Raw genomic sequence first — 21,989 nt, 5'->3', positions numbered from 1 at the left:
TAGATAGTTTCCTGTTCCTCCTGAGGCAGGAAGATCAGAATGACCCCAGGGCAGAGGGCACAGTCTCTCCAAGAGAAGATTATAAATTCCCAGGACATGGGAAAGAAGCTTTCTTCCATATTCCTTTTTGATGGGCAAAGCCATGCAGGACTAAGTCTTTCACCTAGGGACTCTATCTTGCCCATGCAGCAAGGGATGATGGGGAGAAGTCCCAACTCGGAGAACTCAGGTAATACTGAACTGTCAGCTACTGCAGCTTCAAGGAATAATAACCTGTCCTAACTAAACAGCATTTAGGATAAGTACTGAGTGCAAGGTTAAGAGGATTGAGTGTTTTCACCTTTTCTTTGTATTCTTGTTCAGCCTCATGCTTGAACAAACTCTGTGTACTCTTTTTCTTCTGTTTATTAAACCTTCTTCAATTTTCAGTGCTTTAAGTCTGATCTCTGTAAATACACCATACCTATTCAGCCTGACTATCTGAAGTGTGGTAATAGGGAGAGGCAGCAGGTAAGCTTGCAATTTCAAGCCATCATGCTCAAAGGATGGCAAAGCTGTGATAGATCACCCCAGCAAACTGGGAGATGTGGCAAATAGGGGGAGCCTCTAAACTGCAACACAGGTACAAAGTGGTGGATGTGCAGATCTGTCCAGCAAGAGATACTCTCTGATTTGCTGGTGGCAGAGGTTACGACCCAGTTTGTTTTGGATACCCCCCTGGGAGTAAGGGCAAGAGATGGTGGCACCAAGCAAAGATTTGGGACAGCAGCAGGGTTTTTGGAAGTTCTGGAAATCTAAAGGAACAGGGCCTGCAAGTCTCTTCCTTCACAGCACAATTTGCCACTTACTATCTAAAACTGTTTATGGATTTTAGAAGTATAACACCCTTCGTTGCCTACGAGCAAACTGGGAATGTAGAGTATGAAAGTCAGCATGGTGTAGTGTTTAGAGTGCCGGACTAAGAGTTGAGAGACCCAGGTTCAAATCCCTACTCTGCAATCGAAGCTTGCTGGGGGACCTCAGGCCAATCACACACTCTCAGCCTCGCCTATCTCACAGGATTTTTGTGAGGAAAAAATAGAAGAGTGCAGAAAGATGTAAGCTGCCCTGTGTCCCCATAAATGTAATGAATGAATGAACAAATAAATAAATAGGCCCAATACCTGGCAGACAGAGCTGCAGACACGGCATCCTCTGCTCCCGTAGCACATGCATCTTAGGGCCTAACTACAAGTTACATTTTCCTTGCACTGCTCCTTCTTTTTCCATGAGGACCTTTTGACGGGCATTGCCTGGGGACTCTTGTGCTAGTAACTCAGGTCCTAGATATGTGGGAGGGGGCTGATTTATATCAGGACTGCAGTGCAGCAGGAGGAGAGGCTTAAGCTTTCTCCTGCATCATTTTTTCTGACCTAAGGCAGCCCAGGGGAGCCACTTTTTGCCCTGCCAGGAAAACGTGTCTGTTCTGATAGCTCTTTGTAGGTTTCCCCCACGAGGCTGTTTCAGGGTGGGGAAATGGCATGGCGGGGGTGGGGGGGCAGGCTTAAGCCCTTTCTCCTTGTGTGCGGTGTGCTCCCAGTCTGACTCAGGCCCCTGCATTCCTGGGAACTGAGTTTCTAGCACCAAAGCAGCCAGCAGCGAATGGCGCAGGGATGGGGGCTTGTGGATACCATTCGTGCACATCTTCACCCCGCTAAATGCATTTCCTGCTTCTGCATAGAAACAGCCTGAATCATGGAACTGTCTGGGTAACCCTGGGACCGGGGTTTTCACTTTACCTAGCCTACCTCATTGGGTTGTTGTGAAAACAAAGGCGGTGGTTCCCCCCCCCCCCCCCCGGTCAAGTCATAGATGACTTACAGCAACCCAGTAGGGTTTACAAGGCAAGAGATGTTCAGAGGTGGTTTGCCATTGCCTGCCTCCATGTCATGACCCTGGTATTCCTTGGGGGTGTCACACTGAGATACTAGTCATGGCTAACCCTGCTTAGCTTCCAAGCTCTAACAAGATCAGGCTAGCCTGGGCTATCCAGGTCAGGGCGAAGACAGTCGGGGGAGATAAACTACGTATGCTTCCCAGAGCTCCTGGGAAGAAGGGACAGGTTGCCTTCCACGGACTTGCCAGCTATTCCTTGCAGAGGTACTTGGTAGTCAATTGTCAAACCATGCTTAGCTTTGCTTGCCATAGTTATTGGGGGGAGGGAATTCCTGCGGGGAGTGAGAGAATGGGACCTTTGCTTCTAGAAGACATAACCTTCCTCGCAAGTCGCACCTCCTTTCCCTTTCCCAGGGGAAGGTGTCCTTGAGAGCTTCTCTGTACCAGCTTGAGCTGCAGATAACCAAGACGTATATGTGTCACTTGGTTGGGATGGCACCGTTAGGCATGGTGTGAATGTGACGTATGCCTGGGGGAAGGAAGGGGCTTTCATTCGAATTGTCTATATTAAGCATTTACCCACCAAAAGTCTTCAGTTCTAACACAGTGACTTTCTGGATCTTGCACACATCTCAATAAACTTATCACTGCCAAAGAGTGTTGAGTGTAACTGGACTGGGGGTCTGACATCAATACAATCTGCATGTTTTTCAGTTGCCCATTCTACAGACAGGCTTGTCTTAAAAACATTACCCCGTTAGTTGATGGGATACCTGGTCACATCAATACGAACAAAGCAAGACTTCACTGGCATCTATCAGATAAGAATGCAGTGATTACACGTTCAGTCACTGAGTTCTGTGCACTGATTCTTAGATTGTGGGAGCTGCTTTAAAAAGTTTTAAATAAAAGATTTTATTCTGTATATTATCTCTGTTTTTTCCTTCCTTTTCATACTATGTTTGTATTGTATGCTGGTCTTAAGGCCATAATAATAAAACTAAACTAAACAGTACTTGAAAAGGGGGCCATAAAGTAAACAAACCTGGATAGGGAGACGGCTTCTTGAGCCCCAGCACCTGTTTTTCTAGGAAGCTGCCCACTTACCAAAGCACAGGGCCATGGAACTATACAAGTCCGTCATAAAGAGAGAGCGCTTGTACAATCGAGGGGTCGGCCTTAGATCCCTCCTGGAACTCCTGCAGAGTGAGCTTCCCATCGGCATTCTGGAACAGAGAAGCAACGAGGCATCAGCAAGGGGCGGCAGGGTGCCTCGACACACAGGAATGCTGCCCACCCCACCACTTCTTGCCCCGCCTTTACCTCTTGCAATACTTGTTCTGTGTCCAAAGGCTGCCCCCCCATTGCCATCCTAAGCTGGGAGAGCTTTGTGGGACTCAGAAGCCTGTTTCCTAAGCCGCAAGGCCCTGCTGGTCTAAAGAAAGAGATCACCCCATTCTTCTGGATTCATTTAATGTGCTTCAGGACACGGTAAATGGAAGTCAGCAAGCAGCACAAGGGATCTTAGGTGTATTGTAATTGCAGAGCCGAAGGAAAGGGTTCTAGGGAACATCTTGCCAGCTGTACGACACCCAGCGCATGGCCCTGCTTGGCAGGCAGAAGGTCCCAGATCCAATCCTCAATACTGACCCTGCTGGGCCAAGGGTCTGATTCAGGATAAGGTAGTTTCGTGTGTGTCTCTCTCCTTCTTGCCTGGGCGTGGCTAAAGGCACGGGGCAAGAGGTAAAGGGCTTGGTCCTCGGTTCCCAGGATGGCCATTGCATGATTCACACCTGCCCGGGATACAGAATTGCTTACTTATTTGTTTAGTTAAATTACAGTTTGTTTGTTTACACCGTTGTTGACTTAAACTATACCTAGGTGTTTCCATAAGCCACTTCAGGTCTGTATTGAGGAGGAAAGAGGAGTAATAAATTATCTAGATACATAAACTGCCTAACTTCAGGGGTCCCCAACCCTTTTCAGCCTTTGGGCACCTTTGGAATTCTGGCACAGGGTACTGGATGCAACCACAAAATAGCTGAGCCAGCTAGGATGAGCCACCCCCCACTCCCAAAGAAGAAGAAGAAGAGATTGGATTTATACCCCGCCCTTCACTACCCAAAGGTGTCTCAGAGAGGCTCACAAACTCCTTTCTCTTCCCCTCCCCACAACAGACACCCTGGGAAGCAGGTGGGGCTGAGAGAGCTCTCCTGAGAACTGCCCTTGAGAGAACAGCTCTGACAGAACTATGGCTTGCCCAAGGTCATCCAGCCAGGTGCAAGTGGAGGAGTGGGGAAATCAAATCCGGTTCTCCCAGATTAGAGTCCGCTCACTTAACCACAACACCAAACTGGCTCTCCAAGTCCAAGCGCAGTGAAGAAAAGAGGTGACTTAAACAATACACCGGGAAGGAGGAGTAAGAGACGGCACAAAACCAACACAGTCATGGCAGGGGCCACCAAAGCGGTATTATTTTAATTTGCACAGCCAATCAGAGCTTCAGTGGCCAGTCACCCACTGTGCTGCTGGGCAAGAGCCCCACCCACTGTTGGGAATCCCTTGGGGGCTCCTGCAGGCACCACATCAGGGGGCCTAAATCACTGAACCAACAAAGCCAGCTGAGCCCAGCCTTGGTCCAGTGTGCCAAAGCCGTCTCCTCTGGCTGACGGCAGCTCTTCATCCGCCTGTAAGTAGAGATTCGGGGAACTGGGCCGAGGACCTCCATGCGCTGCACAGTCCTAGAATCACAGAATCATGGAGTTGGGAGGGACTTCCAGGGTGACATCTAGTCCAACCCTGGATATTTTTTAAAATGCAGTCCCTCTTCACTTTCTGCCTGTTCTCTGGATTTCTTTATCCTCCTGCAACTAGTGCTAAATTCTGTGGAAAGGCTGCTTAGACATTTAACTACATAGACACAAACCAACGCCCTCATCCTCCCACTCCAAAACACGAGTTAGGTCCAAGCAATGCTCCCTCTAAGCTGTGGAGTCCTGTGAGCAAAAATTCTACTTTGTGAGCTGCTGGCATTAAAGTTGTGAGCGAGTGATTTGGCTACTGCATAATTTAGTTTCCTTTGGAGCCATCCTTCTTGAGCTAAGACAAAAATCTGTGAGCTGGAGGCTAAACAACTGTGAGCTAGCTCCCACTAACTCAGCTTAGAGGGAACACTGCTTATAACCAATGCTCCCTCTAAGCTGTGGAGTCTTGTGAGCAAAAATTCTACTTTGTGAGCTGCTGGCATTAAAGTTGTGAGCGAGCGATTTGGCTACTGCAAAACTTAATTTGCTCTGGACCCATCCTTCTGTCAGCTATGCTGCCATGGGGGTTGGGGAGTTCATTCTGTATCTTGTTAATTGCTATTGCATTCCTATCCCCTTTGCTGAAACGCTTATCTCTACAGATGTGCTGGAGGAGGTTGTGTTGGCTGGAGAGCTCCTATGCACCGTGAGAGACTCCGGGTTCTCAGCTTTAGCCACCTAACGGTTGCCTGACTTCCCAGGTGTGGGAGGGGGCCTAATTGGCCCATGCCATGGGGGGGGGGGTACATACGAACACCCTATATCCTATTATGCTCTACTTGCTGTGCCCATTCTTAACAGTGCCTGTGTTACTGCATCCAAAGGTAAAGGTAAAGGTTCCCTTGCTTGAAAGCCAGTCGAATCCGACTCTAGGGTTGCGGTGCTCATCTCCGTTTCAAAGCCGAAGAGCCAGCGCTGTCCGAAGACGTTTCCGTGGTCATGTGGCCGGCATGACTAAACACCAAGGCGCACGGAACGCTGTTACCTTCCCACCGAAGTGGTACCTGTTTATCTACTTGCAATTCCTTGCTTTCAAACTGCTAGGTTGGCAGGAGCTGGAACTAGAGACAGGAGCTCACCCTGTCTTGCGGCACCCGGGTCTTGAACCGCTGAACTACTGACCTTCCACAGCCTGCAGTTCAGCGTCTTAACCACTTGAGCCATCTACAGCTTTGCAATAAAAGTATAACTGTTCCTGAATGTGTGTACTTCATTGTTAGCTGTGGGTTCTGACACCTTCGCGAGTGAAGACAAAAATCTGTGAGCCAGAGGCTAAAAAACTGTTGGCTAGCTCACACTAACTCAGCTTAGAGGGAACACTCAAGCATTGTGATGCAGAGACTCCTTTCTGCCTGCGGCTGTATTGCTGCACCTATGGAAGGACGCTTCTGCACATGCAGCTCTCACGGAAGAGGTCAACTACTCGTGGCTCCCGGACAAACCCAGCTCCTCTGCCCGCCTCCCTGGAACTGTCGCGGGGAAAGGGGAAGGATGGCTTTGATGGCAACAGGGCTTGGTAACGGAGCCTTTGGGCAAGAAGGCCACCCACCCGCCACCAACCTCTCTCATCAAAAGAGGACTCCACTAAACTAGCAGCTGGTCAAGTCCTTATGGATCCCCGATGCCCAAAGGCCAGATAGGCTGTGGCCCGCCGTGAATCCTGGATCTCTTGACCCACTCCCACACATGCAAACTGTCTTCTCTCAAAAGGCACAAAGGTGATGTGGTGCAAATACCAGCCCAATCTAGCCTGACCTGTTGCAGATACAAATGGACCGAAGCAAAGCAGGGGCGATGGCGGCTGTGTCTGTGCACACTGGGCTGAGAAGCCCCAAGGCTGTACTGATGCCAGAAGGCGCCTGAAACAACATACTTTGTCCATCATGGCAAAAATCCGGTCCACCCTTTTCTCTGGTGTGTTTTCCTCCTCTGGAAGCTCCACCGTGTTGCCCTGTTGAAAGCAGGAGAGGAAACCTGTCAGGAGAGGAGACGGGCCACTCCCCTTCTCGTCTTCCTGTCCTTTTGACTGAAAGGTCCTGAACAGATCAAGGGCCAGCCCACTCACAGGCCACCACCGACCCTCATCTGCAAGGAAAAACTGGACCGTTTCTTCAGATGGTAAATTCACATAGCCTGTTAAGAGGGAGGACAAATACCTTCCTCTCAAATCAGACCAGATTTCACACTCCGATAAAATACGTTCTAAGAACTCAAGCTGACCAGATCCACATTTACAAGCTCTGTCTGAATACTGCAGGGCTGCAAACTGGCCTTCCAGTAAGGCTGGGGGGAAAGAAGTTCACTGAGCAAGCGTCAATACCCTTTTGTAATGAGGGATTGTTAGGTCTTTTAAGTGACTCAGAATAGCATAGATCTTGGCTCTCCTATAATCCCGCTTTGCCCACATCATCGTAAACTCCCTGGAGCAGAAGCAAAAGCAAAAGCATTCATACCTCCTTCACAGCCCCAAGCGCCTTGCTGGCTCGAAACAGAAACAAAGCAGTGGTTGCGGGAGTAATCACGGAGTTAGGGGGCTTAGAGGCCATCTAGTCCAACTCTTTGCTCGATGCTGGACAGATGGCTATTCAGCTTCTGCCTGAAGATCTCCGGCATGGGAGAGCCTTTGCCCCTGGAAACCGGTCACATGGTTGAATTGCTCTTACCGTTAGGAAGTTTCACTAGAAACTTTACTCTCCTGGAATTCGGGCCGTCACAGGAAGCTGTACTTGTTTCAGTCCAGCTGAGCCTCAATAACCTGACGTGCTATTACCAATCCTGCAAACTAAATGTACAAAAGCTTACTAGTCCCTAAGATGTTTTATCAGTCCCACTGACGGAGCATATCTGAAACAATAATTTGTGAACACAGGAGCGGCTTCAAAGAAGCTTCTTCGTATGGATGTCTGGAGGCAACTTTTACTCCTCCCAGGTGACCAGAGGGGGTGGCTATTTATAGACCTGTACCAGGCCTCAAAAAATAGGGGGGAGGAGGTTGGAATCATCCACCCCTCCCTCCACTGTCTGGCAGTAAAAAGCCCGGAGAGTCGCTGCCCCGGACAGCTGCTCGGCACACTCACCACCATCTGGTAAATGGCGTCTACAATGTCCAGCATCTCGTTCCTCGTGATGTACCCATCGTTGTCCAAGTCGTACAGTTTAAAGGCCCCTGAAAGGATAGGGAAGGTTTATGGTTGGCAGTTGGAGGAGGGAGGAAGCACGTCGCCGGTAGCAAACTGCAAGTGCAGACAAGCCACCCACAAGACGATGACACAGGTGTCAACCAATCCCGGTGTGTGCATTTAATTGTTACTGGTGAATGGGCTCAAGGAAAGCTCCTTCTACAAAGCAAGCAGTAAATTAAATCACTGCGTTGGGCTAAGAGAATGGCAAGATTGAGGCGTAAGCTAAATGCATCCAGGCTTCAGACGTTTTTGATGCAGAACTGGCAACCCTTTGCAAGAGACGGGTCCACGTGTATGTGTAGGACCTACGGATTAGGACTGAGGCTGCAGGCTTTGATAATCCGCTAACTGAGAGCAGGTGTAGCGTGGTGGCTAAGAGACAGACCAGGATAAGCTTGGCTCGGATTGTATGTCCTGGAAGACCAAACGCATGAAACTGCCTTATACTGAACCAGTCCATCAGGGCCAGTCTTGTCTACTCAGACAGGCAGCCTCTCTCCAGGATTACAGGCAGAGGTCTTTCGTGTCACCTTCTGCCTGTTCCTTTTAACAGGAGATGCTGGGGATTGAACTTGGGACCTTCTGCATGCCAAGCAGATGGTCTATTAGTGGCCGATGGCCCGGAAAATTCACCCTCGTGTTTTCTGAATATCTCCTATGAGCTCATCCTCCAATACGATTCTGCGGTATGCACAGAACAAGTGGGTAAGTCTCTGTGTGAAAGAATAAAGGGATGTAAGCGTGGCACAAACAGGGACAAAATTAAAAAACCCGGGGGTGAATAGGCTGGTTGGTCCTCAGCTGCTGACATGCAAGCCAGCATTCTCCAACAAAGAAACATAAAATGGAGTCTCCGACAGGAAATTGCTGAATTAAAATTCATCAGCAGGTTCAATGGTATTGGGCAGGGGCTCAACAATTCTGAAACTTCTCCGTCTCTACAGGTGTTAAACTGCTTAACACCGTGATACTCACTTAGTGGCTTGGGAGCCACACGGGGCTCTCTGAAGACAGGACATGAGGACATGAAGCTGCTTTGAGCTGAATCAGACCATTGGTCTATCGAAGTCGGTATTGTCTACTCAGACTGGCAGCAGCTCTCCAGGGTCTCGGGCAGAGAAAGGTCCTTCACATCACCTGCTGCCTGTTCTTCTTTAACTGGAGATGCTGGGGATTGAACCTGGGACCATTTACCTGCCAAGCAGATGCTCTGCCACTGAGCTCCTGTTAAATGTTGACATGCCACATGTGGCTCTTTGGGGCAATGTTTCTGCCTCTATAGCTTGGCACCCTCCCCATGTTCCAGGAAAGTGGGCAAGATGACGAGGGGGTTGGAGCACCTTTCCTTTGAGGAAAGGCTGAAGAGTCTGGGACTTTTCAGCTCAGAAAAGAGATGACTAAGAGGGGACATTATAGAGGGTTACAAAATTATGCACGGAGAGTTGAGAAAGAGATTTTTTCCTCTTGCTCCCCAAATACTAGAACTTGAGGGCATCCAATGAAGCTGATGGGCAGTAGGTTAGGGACGGACAAAAGGAAATACTTCTTTACACAGAGAGTGATTAAAATGTGGAATTCGCTGCCAGAGGATGAAGTGATGGCCACAAGCATAGATGGCTTTAAAAGGGAATTAGACAGATTCATGGAGGACAGGTTACTAGCCATGATGACTAGAGGGAACCTCCATGTTCAGAGACAGTCAACCTCTTGAGTGCCAGAGCCAGAAGGCAACATCAGGGGAAGGCAACTTCTGACAGCAGAAAATGGTGGTGGGGGGCTGTCCCACTGCCAGTTCCATGGGTCTGCCCTCTGGCGGCCCCCCCTCCCCCCCCGCTGCCATTTTTTGCTGAGGTGGAGAAGGTGGAGAAGCCCTTCCTGCCGCCATGCCGTGCTCTACAGCCAACTCCCCCCCCCCAGTTATTCTGACGGTGGGTCCAGGGTCAGATGTGACATGCGAGCCGGGCTGGAGAAATCCCTTGCTTGAGTTTCACGAGACCCTACGGGATCCATGTGACCACCGACTTGAATGACCAAGGGGGAGGCCACAGCTCAGTGGCAGAGGCTCTGCTTGGCATGCAGAAGTTCCCCGGCTTCTCCAGTGAGGCTTAGGTGGTACGTGACGTGGAAGACCTCTGCCTGAGTCCCTGGAGAAGCCGCTGCCAGTCTGAGTAGACATTACTGACTCTGATGGACCGATACTCTGATTTAGTACCAGGCGGCTTCATGGGGTCATGGATTCACTATGTCTACTGCCAACATTCCTTTTTGGTTTTGCACAGAAATGTCACAAACCAGTCCTTTCAGCCCAAAGTCCATGTTTTTGGGGTGCTGGGTTTTGTTCACGAATTTCTTCCTGACTGAGGATTTGCTTGACTACACCCAATGAAGTGGGATCTAGCACTGAAAAACTTCTGCTACAACAAGTCTGGGATCTTAAGAACACTTTCCAGAGAGTAAGTGCCAATGAAGAAAATGGGGTTTGCTTCTGAGTAGACCTGTTTAGCTTGCTTTCTAAATCTGTTAGTCTTCAAGGTGCCACACAGGGTTTCTGATAAGGGCAGCACAGGGCTGTTGCTGAAGCAGAGCAACTTGGCTACCCTGGTGGTCATAGGGTTGCCACTTCTGGGTTGGGAAATACCTGAAGATTTTTTGGGGGGGAAGGTGGAGCCTGAGGAGGGTGGCGGGGAGACTTTCCTGGGGTACAATGCCACAGAGTACGCCTTCTTTTCTTCAGGGGAACATATCTTTGTCGCTGGGAGATCAGTTATCATCCCAGAGATCTCCAGCCACCCCCTGGAGATTGGCAACCCTACTGCTGGGAATCATGTTTGCTAGAGAAAGTTTAAGTTTCAAATGATCATTTGGCCTGGGGATTAACAGTGAGGGATGGAAATAACAAATCCCAGTTTTTCAGGTTCCAAATTTCACTTACACCGCAGCTTTTCGTCTAACGTTCCTCGAGAAGTGACCGACAGGGCCTGGATGAATTCTGAAAACTCAATCCTTCCATCCTGAGAAGAAAAATGGAGTTGGTGAACGGAAGCCTAGACACATGACCAGTTAAACAAGCTGTTTAGACATTGGCCACATATTTTGAAAGCATTAGCTTTTTTATAGAATAACCAAAAAAAAAAACCCTTTAACCACCAACATGTTTAATTAAAAAAAACAAAGTCATCATCTTTTGTTGTAAAACAAGCTTTCCTGCATTCTCATTTTCCTCACTAGTGTGTTCCTGTTTCTTTGGGATTTTTTCCTGTTCTGTGTGTGCTTTTCTCCCTCTAGCAGTCAATTCAATATTACACCAAATTATGTCCTGCAAAACCTGCAGCTTAAACCTGCAAGGAGATATGCCAGACATAGATGCAATATTGAATCAACCACTAGAGGGAGCAAAACGCATACAGAACAGGACCACCCCACCCCAAGAAACAGGAACTTGCAGGTGAGGAATATAAAAAGGCAAAAACGCCCAAAGACGTAAGTCTTTTTTTTTTTAATGTACTGTGTTATTATAACTTTTATCAACCCTGAGGAAGCTTTCTATAACTGTGAACAATTCACAAAACAAGCCTTTTCTTTTGCTTTTTTCCTGGCCTACAGTTCCACTTTAAAAGAAAGTAAATTAAATGAAAGCTGAAATAAAGCCAAGAAAACCTACACGTTAGAGAGAGCAAGGGCTTTAGCATAGCTCCCCTCCCTGAGTGGCTTGTTTATTACATGCAAGGAGATTTTTACCTGGGGGATCACTGAAACCATTATCTCCTCTGTGGCCGGCAGTGGCCAGTCCACAACTCTCTCCTTCTGGGCACTGAAACACAGGCGATGGCCGATGGCCGGATCATTTTCATTTACTTACTTTATGTATATCCTGCCTTTCTTCCCAATGGAGGCCCAAAGTGGCTTTCATCCTCCTCCTCCTCCTCCTCTCCTCCATTTTATCCTCACAACAACCCTGTGAGGCAGGTTAGGCTGAGAGTGTGTGACTGGCCCGAGGTCGCCCAGCAAGCTTCCAAGGCAGAGTTGAGATTCGAACCTGGATTTCTCAGATCTTAGTCCGAAACTTTAACCACTATACCACGCTGGCTCTCTGGGTACTTTTGCTTACCTGTGGCATGACGTAATTGCTCCATGAGTTTATCTGGGAAGCCAGAGGACAGCTATAAGAAGCATACATTGCGTGGCTGGCTGAGAGGGTGGTGGATGCAGTGGCATGGGCTCCAATGCCCCTCTCTTTAGACCAGGGACTGTCCTGCTTTGGTGGCATCTGTCCCAGGCAAACCACTGTTCCTATTTTGTGTATGTTGTGAACCGCCTCGGAGAGGGTGCAGGTTATAAATCAAATAAATCAATAATGAATGAATGAATGAATGAATGAATGAATGAATGCAGGGCAGGTCACAACCAGTGCTCCCTCTAAGCTGAGTTAGGGTGAGCTAGCTCACAGTTTTTTAGCCTCCAGCTCACACATTCCTGTCTTCACTCAGGAAGGATGGGGCTCCAGAGCAAACGAATTTATGCAGTAGCCAAAGCGCTCACTCACAACTTTAATGCCAGCAGCCCACAAAGTAGAATTTCTGCTCACAGGACTCCACAGCTTAGAGGGAGCATTGGTCACAACAGAGGAAGTCCATGCCACAGGTAGAGCAGAGCCCTCAGCAATGAGTCATATTAGGGTGGGGGGGGGGTGAGGATAGAGGGATTATGTGAATGCCCCTGTTTTCGTCTGTAAAATGTGGCAGCTGCTCCCGCACTGCAGCGTGGGGTTAGAATAGATCCCCTTTTCCTCCACCTCTCTCTCAGGGGCCCTTGCCCCCAAATGGTGCCTCTGGGAAGAATTTCAGGTCCACACAGACTTAGCTTTTCCGTGCCCCTTTTGAAGAGGAGATGAGCCCATAAGCCACTGGTGCCGGGAGGAGCCGGGAGGAAGAAGAAAAGAGCAGCTCCCCGATTAGCACCAAGCTTTGCTGCCGTTTGCCAGGGAAAAAGCTTAATCGGGTTGTCAACGTAAAAAAGCCGTCCTGTAATTCCTGCCGCAGATAATTCCACAAGCTTTTTCTTGATCAGGGCAGGGAGGGAGGGAGCCAGGCCCGCCTTGTGGGCTTTTGTCAGTCAGACAAAACATCTTTCCCCACAACTCCCTGCTTTTAGTAATTCACTTAATATCCGCCTCTCTATAACCCAAGAGCCAAGAAAATAATAACTCAGCTCCTGAGACTAGTCTGAAGGCAGCAGCTTCATACGGGGAGAGGGTTCTATCTGCTGTACTTCTGGGTGGGAATATGGAAGGAATGGCAAAAGCCCTCATTTCTGAGGAGGGAGCTCAAAACAGCAAGGGCCCGGAGGTTTCAGAGGAGGCTGCACGGAGGAGAACTTACTTTGTTTTCGTCAAAGACGTTAAAGACAAAGGTTGCAAACTTGGTCGGGTCTCCAAAGGGGAAGAATTGCTTGTAGATCTTTTGGAATCCAGCTGCATCCAGCTGCCCACTGGGACAGTCCTTGATAAAGCCTTTGTACCTGAGAGAGACAGAGAGAGAGTTAGGGAGTCAGAAATCTTGAAGGGCTATGAACTGCTTTAAGCAAGTTTAAACCATTGGTCCCTTCAGTGTAGGGCCAAACTATACAAGATGTTTGGAGTCCTGTGAATGAACTCTCAAGCTCCTTTCTTCCTTTTAAAAGACAGTGCGTGGCCCCCGATTTCAGCTAAGACCATGGGAGGGGGGGGGTTAAGCCTCTCTCCCCAGCTGTTTTTCTGACCTGAAATGTCCTCGTAGAGCAGCTGTTCACACGACTGGACACTCAGGGCAACTTTAAAGGCCAGAACTTCAATTATTCACCCTGTTTCAATGCTGCATTTCCAATGAAAAACCCTTTTGAGGTGACTCACCGAAATCCATTAAAGCAGGAGGAAAACAAAGACTAAGAGCGAGTGGCATAAAAATCAATAAAACAGCAACAAGATAATTAAAAGTGGCAACACTCCGCTGCCTTTTTAAAAAAGCTATCAGCATCCAAAAGAGAGAAAAACACACCGAAAGCTCGGTAACAGGCAACTGAGGGACCAATGAAAAGGCAGATTATTGATCAGCATTTATAACTGCATGAGATCGTGCCATTGTGTGCAGCTTTTCTGAGTGCCGCACTAGGAGTCACGCAGCAACATGCACCTCCCGACTGGGACCCTTGTTTTGGACGGCTTCTTATCGACATTTGTTTACTGTATTTATAGCCCACATTTCGTGCCAAGACTCAAAGAGGATCGCACGACCTAAAACAATGTACTCAGGCAGCAAAATGTATCTGACAAACCAGGCGACAGAGCCAGCATTACAAAAGGTAGAAAGGAACAATGCAAAAAGAAAAAAGATATGAAACACGAGACAGAAAGTCCATAGCAAAGGTAGACCCTGAACATTCTTTCACTTTGGAAGTGAATATGCTTTCGTGAGTCACTCCTCAGTTCTTCAGATATCTCAAGAAGTGAGCCGTGACTCATGAAAGCTCCTCCCCTGCCACCAGGGCCGGCTCGAGGTGCGTCTGCACCCTAGGCAGGCGCAGATGCCAATCTCCCGTTGGGGCCTGGAGACCCTTTTGCTGCCGCCGCCTCCCACCTCCCAGGGGGAGGGGGAGGGCGGATGAGCTGCGGCACGGGTCTGGCTCGGGGGTGGGGCCGGGCAGCAGAGGGGGCGGCCCCGCAGAGCCTGGAGCGCAGACGAGAGAGCCAGAGGGAAGGAGCGAGAGATGAGCTGGGCGTCCTGCACCGGTGGCGGCAGCAGCAGCAGACCCCCAGGGCGGGCGGAGACACAGATCTCCAGGGCGTGCGCGCGCGGGGGAAGTCAGTGGGCTTCCCACGCGGAAATTTTTGAGGTGCTGCTGCCACTCAGTAAGAACCGCTTTCCAGTCGCGGGATCGGGTTGCAACATGCAGGGCAGCCAGAGGCTCTTTGGAAGGATCAAATAAAAGCAAACAATCCAATCCACCCCCTCTTATAATTTGCTACGGAGATCATGCCTCCAGCTTGTTTTGTCGGCCTGCTTTCCTGCAACTCCTGGTGCTCATCCGCCTCCTCCAGCTCCCCCCCCCCAGATCTCCTCACTCAGCCCCGTGAGCACCGGAGAAAACACAAGCTAGATGATTCCTGTCTCAGCACCGCGCAACCAAGTTGGGGTGCGAAAGCCAAGCCAAGCTCTACCCACAGCAGGGAAGGGGCGCAGCAGAGCAGCCTCTCTGCAGGGCAAAGAAGCCACTGGGGGCGTGGGAGAGGGTGTGGCGGCGAGGAGTGAGCAGGATCGCGCGGGTGCGGCTACTCTGCCACTATCAGGGCTACTTTTTAAAGGGAGCTCCGCGGGGGGAGGGGGTACGGGCGCATGCGAGAGAGAGGTTTTCCTTTCCTGATTCCCTGATTGCTGAGAGAGGAGGAGATGGAGGCAGGGCGAGCAGATGGCGGGCGACGAGGTGTGCTGCTGCATCGTGGTGCACATGTGCTAGGATTGCACAGCTCTGAAGTGCAGAGCCACGGCCGCCCACGGGCCACGCTCCCCACGCGCCGCCCGCGGGTTCCCCGGCAAAAGCTTCCCCGGCCTCCCTACGCCGGGCGCTCCTGAGTTGCTAAGGGCAAACTGACCCCGGCCCTGCGCGCGAGAGGGGGCGGGCGCCCAGTTAGGGGGGCGGGGCACAGCTTGGCACCCCTGAGGGGCGGCCCACCCTAGGCGAGCCCCTAGTTCGCCTAGCGGGCGAGCCGGCCCTGCCTGCCACAAATTTTGCTAGTCTTTAAAAGGTGCTGCTGGACTCTTGCTCTTCTCCACTTTGGAAGAGAACACCAAGATCTCCCTTCCCAAAGAAGTCTGCCTCACGTCCACCTAACACATATTTGAGGGCCAGTTGAAAGTGGTGGGCTTTAAGAGAGCCACGGCAGGTTTCAGTTGAGATTTCATCGCTCTGCTGTTCCACACTGGCTGGATTATGTAACCGACTGCATTTTCCCTCTTTTCTTAAAGACAAACTGGCACAGTCTGTTTTTAATTCAATTGTTCTGAGCTGCCATCTAGGTCCGATCCCTCAAAAGATGGAGCAGGAATATCTGAAATGAGCAAAACAAAACTTTAAAACTATTTGCCTGTCTCTTGCAGGTTCCCCGACAGTCAATGAAAACCGACTCTTTGTGCCCTTTCTGCAGCGAAAAGACTCATATTACAACATTGGAAAGCTAAAAGCCCACCTCCGGTAAATCAATGGATTGGGGACCTTAGAATGCGATCAATCTTTGGATGCATGGCAGATAGACGGCCATGGCACACGGACTTATTTTTAGATATTTGGAAACCGCTTATAGAAACGTATGCATAGATCCGCCACCACTGTTGTTATATATTTTTTTGTCTTTATGTAGGTCTCTTTTCCCGTTTTTAAAAAAGCCTATTTCGTTGATGGATTATCAATTATTTTCCTTGGTTTTTTTTAAAAGAAATGAACAAAACCTCAGAGCCGGATCCCTGGGTGCACAGTCCATTCCTGTCCCAGGCCTTTTCCAGAGGGCATCCGTGGCTAACGAAGTGCAGCCCTGCGGGGGGGGGGGAGGCTGGGGGTTAACAAGGCTTCTGGGCATCCGTCAGCATCCGTGAGTCACCAGCTCCCGCGTCCAAAGAGAGACAAGCCACGGCTGTCATAAATCTCACCCCAGAATTCCCAGCGGAGCCAATGGGAACAAACGGCCAAAATATTTATAATTCGTCCTTTTTCCTGGCTGTTACTTCTGATTTAGGTAAGGCAGCAGCCGGTGTTAGAATAATATTTACAGGGAAAGGGACCTTGATGGATGCGGCAGCTGTCACGGAGGGACTCTGGCTTACCTTTCCCCAAGTTTGTTGTTGCAGGGTTTATCCTAGGGAGCCTCCCTTAGGCTGGCATTAGTCTTCTCCATATAAGCTCACTGACGGGGGAAATGGGTGGGCTGGCCCACTGTCCTCAGGTGGGGCACAGCCTCACTTCTCGGGTCATGCAATGCTTTGAGGCCCAGGATTCGGCTGGACCCTTCTGATGTTCTGCTGACGGAAGGCAGCGGAAGACCCACCTCACCGAGCCGCTCTCCAGACTGCCACCGTCAGGCCCACGGCGGCTTCCGAGGGTGATCCACGTTGGTCTGCGGAAGGGCAGCTGGATCCCAGTCCAGGGGGGCCTTCGGGACCCACCAGAGTCTTCCAGGGAAGGAGCTTTCGAGAGTCGGAGGTATCTGACGAAGGGAGCTCTGACTCTCAGAAGCTCAGACTCGGGAGAGCTTGCTGGTCTCTGCGAGCGGCTCCTGGGCTTGAACCTGCCTGTCCCCTGGAGCTGTGTGGCTCTTGGTCTGCGAGAGTCTGCCGGCTCCTGACCGTGTGTTCCCACAGGTCACAGGGAGCTGCGAGGAGGGTTGCCAGCTCTGGATCGGGAAATGCCTGGAGATTTTTTTGGGGGAGGGGGTGGAGCCTGGAAAGGGCGGGCTTTGGGGAGGGGAGGGGCCTCAGCAGGGCTCAAGGCCACAGAGCCCACCCTCCGAAGCAACCATTTTCTCCAGGGGGAACCGATCTCTGTCCCCTGGAGATCAGTCATGAAAGTGGGAGATCTCCTGGCCCCACTCAACCCCAGCGGCAAGGCCTGCTTCCACCAGCAGAATGTCTGCAGGATACGGCCCACAGTGCTGTGGAATGTTCTAGAGGCATCACTCAAGCAGCCGTGGGTGTGGGTGGCACCCGGCCAGCAGGATCCACCTGGGGGAAAGGAAGAGTCCCATACTGGCAGTTGGTAAACCTCGCTCAGCCTTGGCATTTACTATTTATTTATATCGCACCTTTCAACATAGTTGTTGTTCTCACAACAACCCTGTGAGCAGGGATCATTTCGTAAAAAAAGAGGTGCAGGAGCTCATTAGCATAACTCATTAGCATAACCTATTTGCATATGCCACGCCCCCTGACATCACCAGAAGTGTGTCAGAAGGCAACCCCCACCGCTCAGGCTCCACTGGACTCTTTTGGATTGCTAGCTATTGGGGGGGGGGGACACATGCAGATCTGTCCTCGGAGAGGAGGGAGAGCTTGTACCTGAATAAAACTTGGTCTTAAAGGTGCCACTGGACTGTTTTGGACCGGGGGGGCGGGCTCTGCAACTTACCTGGCTGCTTCTTGCTCTGACTGAGGGCTGCTGGGAGCAGGGGGTGGGGCTTGTTGCATGTGCCCGCCCCCTGGGCTCTTTACTGCTGGAGCTCCGCTCCTGTGCGCTCCTGCAGGAAATGACCCTTGCCTGTGAGGTAGGTTAGGCTGCGAGTGTGTGACCAGACCAAAGTCACCCGGCCAGCTTCCAGGGCAGGAGTAGGGATCTGAACCTGGATTTCCCACATTCTGCTGCAACACTTTAACCACTATGCCAGGCTGGCTCTGTCAAAACTTCTGCTTTCCCCTCCTCCAAGAGGGGTGTGGTCTCGGGCTTTGACACTGAACTGTAGAGTCCCACGGAAGTGCAGCAAGCTCCTTCCTACCACGCAGAGACTCAGATTTCACACGTTTCCAAGTCTCTCTCAGAATCGGCACAAGATTGGCAAATTTGTAGGGCTCCATCCCCCATTCATTGGGATCCAGTGCTGGTTTGCATATGCAGAACAGTAGCATCCAAACCGGTTCCTCCTCCTCGCGTTATGCTGGCTGGAGGGGTGTGTATGGGGAGGGGTGCTCAATGTGTTCTTCTAGGGAAAAAAGTTTACAGCAGGTGGGTTTGTTTCCAGGAAACAAAAGAAGAAGAGAAGAAGAGATTGGATTTATACCCCATGGCCCTTCACTCGGAGTCTCAGAGCGGCTTACAATCTCTTTTCCCTTCCCCTCCCCACAACAGACATCCTGTGAGGTGGGTGGGGCTGAGAGAGCTCTTGCGAGAACTGCTCGAGCTCTGAGAGAACCGTGACTGACCCAAGGTCACACCGGCAGCTGCACGTGGAGGAGTGGGGAATCAAACCCGGTTCTCCCAGATTAGAGTCTGTGCTCCTAACCACTACACCAAACCGCACTCCTAACCACTACACCAGAGAAGCCGAGGGCCAAAAAAACCTTGAAGATCTGGGACCAGATTTTTTGCAACATTTTTAGAAGGCCAGTAGCTGCCTCACTATAGTGGGGGAAGGGAGAGGGAAAGGAGAAGTCTTTATTCCCAGTCCAGTTACCTTTATTGACATGTACTGGTCTTTATTCCTTTTCAGGGCTACTGACAGTGCTTCCCATGCGTGGGGGTGGGTGGCAGAACCATGTGGTTGCGGAAGAATTAAATGCCTTTTTCCTCCCTGATGCTCCCCCCCCCCCCCTTCAGCATCTGATTCTCTTTCTAAAGAAGAAGAGATTGTATTTATACCCCGCCCTTCACTACCCAAAGGTGTCTCAGAGCGGCTTACAGACTCCCTTCCCTTCCGCTCCCCACAACAGACACCCTGTGAGGCAGGTGGGGCTGAGAGAGCTCTTGACAGAAACTGCTCTTTTTCAAGAAACTGCTCTTTTTCAAGAACTTATCAGAACTACAGCTTGCCCAAGGTCATCCAGCAGGTGCAAGTGGAGGAGTGGGGAATCAAACCCGCTTCTCCCAGATTAGAGTCTGCGCACTTAACCACTACACCAAACTGGATCTCAAGGGAAGATCTGATCACACGTCTGTTTTGGCCCTCAGATGGGACAAGATATTTCTGCTCTGAATACTGTTGAGAGGAAGAAATTTCTATGATCCATTGATGGATATGACACCTAAGCAGAACCTCCACGTACAGAGACAATATACCTCTGAACCTCTGGGGACAAAGAACAGGAAAAGGCTCCACCACCACCCCCTTGTCTGCTACCCAGAGGCAAAGGTTGAGGCACTCTTGGGAACAGAGTCCGGGACCTCCAGTTGACTCGGAGTACAGCAGTTCTCTCTTCTGAACACTCAGCTACACACACACACCCGCCCCCCTCAGTTTTGCCACGCTGAGGTACAAAAACACTAAGAGGACTTGGTGATGATCGGTGGGTTGCAAAAAATGCCGACAGATCATCCGCTCGGCTAGAGCGTTCCGAACACTGCCGCCTCGCCGGGGAAACCACGCTGATAAATCGCTGTTATCTGTGTCTGCCAGAGAAGCCCGCGGTGATAGAGCCCCTGGTGGCTTGACACAATAGACATTAAGGAGATGTTTGCCGATCGGGTCTCTGTAAAGCAACAACAGCCCTCGCTGCAGCATACGGAGCCACAGGCAATCGCAAAGCCTTTCTCTGCAATGTGCTTCTATACATAGGGGATATGTCTAAAAGTATTGTTATTAGACTAACAGACCCGCAAGAAATTGGGGGGGCATTGCATTTTCCCCTCTGATTCTTCTGTCCCTTTCTTGAAAGCCCCCGCAGCCTCTCCCCTTTTCCTGCTTCCTCCTCTCCTTCCCACCCAACAGCCAACCTACCTTTATCTGCCCCCATGTATACAGCTTCCTCGCCTTCCCTCTCCCTGGGAGCCCCTCCCCAGGAAACGCTGGCCTAGCCAGGCCCACCTGTGCAGTGGGGAACCATCAAAGACTTGCAGAGGGCACCTCACTTTCCCTTGTATCCCCTCACCACACTATTTCCTCTGTCCCGCCTCCTAGCAACCCCCGTATCCTTACTTCCTTCTGCTTCCTTCTTGCCATCCCACCCACCAATCAACCTAGTTTTATATGCCCCCCCATCTCCACCTTCCTGTTTATTTACGTCATTTATATGCTTCCCTAAAGCAGCTTCCCTCATTCTCCTCTCCTCCATTTTGTTCTCGCAACAACTCCGAGAGGTGGCTTAGGCTGAGTGTGAGTGACTGGCCCAAAGTCACCCCGGGAGCTTCCGCAGTAGAGTGGGGACGGGAACCTGGGTCCCCCAGATCCTGCTCTGAAACTCTAACCACTCCACAGCACTTTGGTGGGCGGGCTGAAGTTGAGCCCAGCCTGGATGGGTCATGCAGGTCACCTGGTAGCAAGCAGCCGGGTGGTTCCTGGCAATCCGAGCCAAAACAGCTCTGGGAAAGGCCTGACCCCTCCCCCCTGGTTCTATCTGACAGAAATCAGGCCCGTAGCTAGGGTTTTTAAAGTCAGGGGGGCATTTACATTTCTTAGGGGGCACTGGCTAATTGAATTAAAGGAATACCCAACTCCTTCCCCACACCTGCTGCCGCTCCAGGGCCCTGGGCTGGATGGGAAGTTGTGGGGCCTTGCCAGTCAGGGGGCCTAGCCCCAAGATGCCCCACTGTAGCTATGGGTCTGACAGAAACCAAGACTGGAATGCTTGGCAATAGAGTTGTGCCACAGCTACTGAGGACATTCTTTTCTCACAGCTACAGGCACTGATGCCATTATTTAGGTTTTTTAAAAAAATGTCCCCCATGTATTCTTTTTTTTAGATTTAAGATTCTTCTTCAAACCTAGTGCTCTTTTCAGATGGATGGGTCTTATACATCCATGGTTCCAATCTCCAGATTTAAGTATCCACAGATTTGCCCACAGTGAAAATGAAATGTCTTAAAGATATTATTAAATATAGTGGTTGCTTCCGTAGCTTAGGGGTAAAGTACATATCTGACGAAGGGAACTGTGACTCTTGAATGCTTATAACTCCCCCCCTCCTTTCGGTCTCTAAGGTGCTCACTGGACTTGAATCTAGCTGGTAAAGTACATGTCCATCACATATTCCACTTCCAGTTAAAAGGGCCTGAGGGTAGCAACCAATGGGAAAGGCCCTTGCTTGAGATCCTGGAAGATCCTCTAGGGCAGGGGTGTCGAACAGATTTGTTATGTGGGCTGGATCTGACATAAATGAGACCTTGTTGGGCCGGGGCCATGTGTGTCATAAAATGTAATGCCAGGTAGCAGAGATATGAACTTTATAAAGGACATAAACACAAAGGGTTTTTTAAACTTAAAATAAAAACATGCTTAAAACATTAGCACGCTTGCAATATTTTGTTTATTTAACAGTGTCTGATAACTGACACCTCTTGCTTCGAATTATTGCATCAAAATGTCTGTGCTGTTGCAAACTTGAGTATGCTGTTCAGGTGTGTATCTGTAAGCTGCAAACCTACAATGACGCAGCAACAGCAGAACTGGAAGAAGCAGCAGAAG

General features: G+C 50.3%; 1 protein-coding gene across 1 annotated transcript in view; it reads right to left on the bottom strand.

The window, feature by feature from the left end:
- NCS1 (neuronal calcium sensor 1) overlaps positions 1-21,989 on the bottom strand; it is a 116,152-nt gene that overhangs the window by 2,022 nt on the left and 92,141 nt on the right. The window contains exons 3-7 of the mRNA XM_015411563.1: positions 13,240-13,378; positions 10,794-10,872; positions 7,757-7,845; positions 6,553-6,630; positions 2,983-3,101 (exon numbers count right to left, since the gene is read on the bottom strand). Coding sequence (XP_015267049.1) covers positions 3,003-3,101; positions 6,553-6,630; positions 7,757-7,845; positions 10,794-10,872; positions 13,240-13,378 — 484 coding nt within the window. The 3' untranslated portion in view covers positions 2,983-3,002. The remainder of the gene's footprint in view (positions 1-2,982; positions 3,102-6,552; positions 6,631-7,756; positions 7,846-10,793; positions 10,873-13,239; positions 13,379-21,989) is intronic.

Source organism: Gekko japonicus, unplaced genomic scaffold (assembly GCF_001447785.1).
Source record: "Gekko japonicus isolate JY-2015 unplaced genomic scaffold, Gekko_japonicus_V1.1 scaffold463, whole genome shotgun sequence".
NCBI classification, from domain to species: Eukaryota; Metazoa; Chordata; class Lepidosauria; order Squamata; family Gekkonidae; genus Gekko; species Gekko japonicus.
The sequence above is the reverse complement of the archived record's forward strand: the minus strand, read 5'-3'. Positions and strand labels throughout refer to the sequence as shown.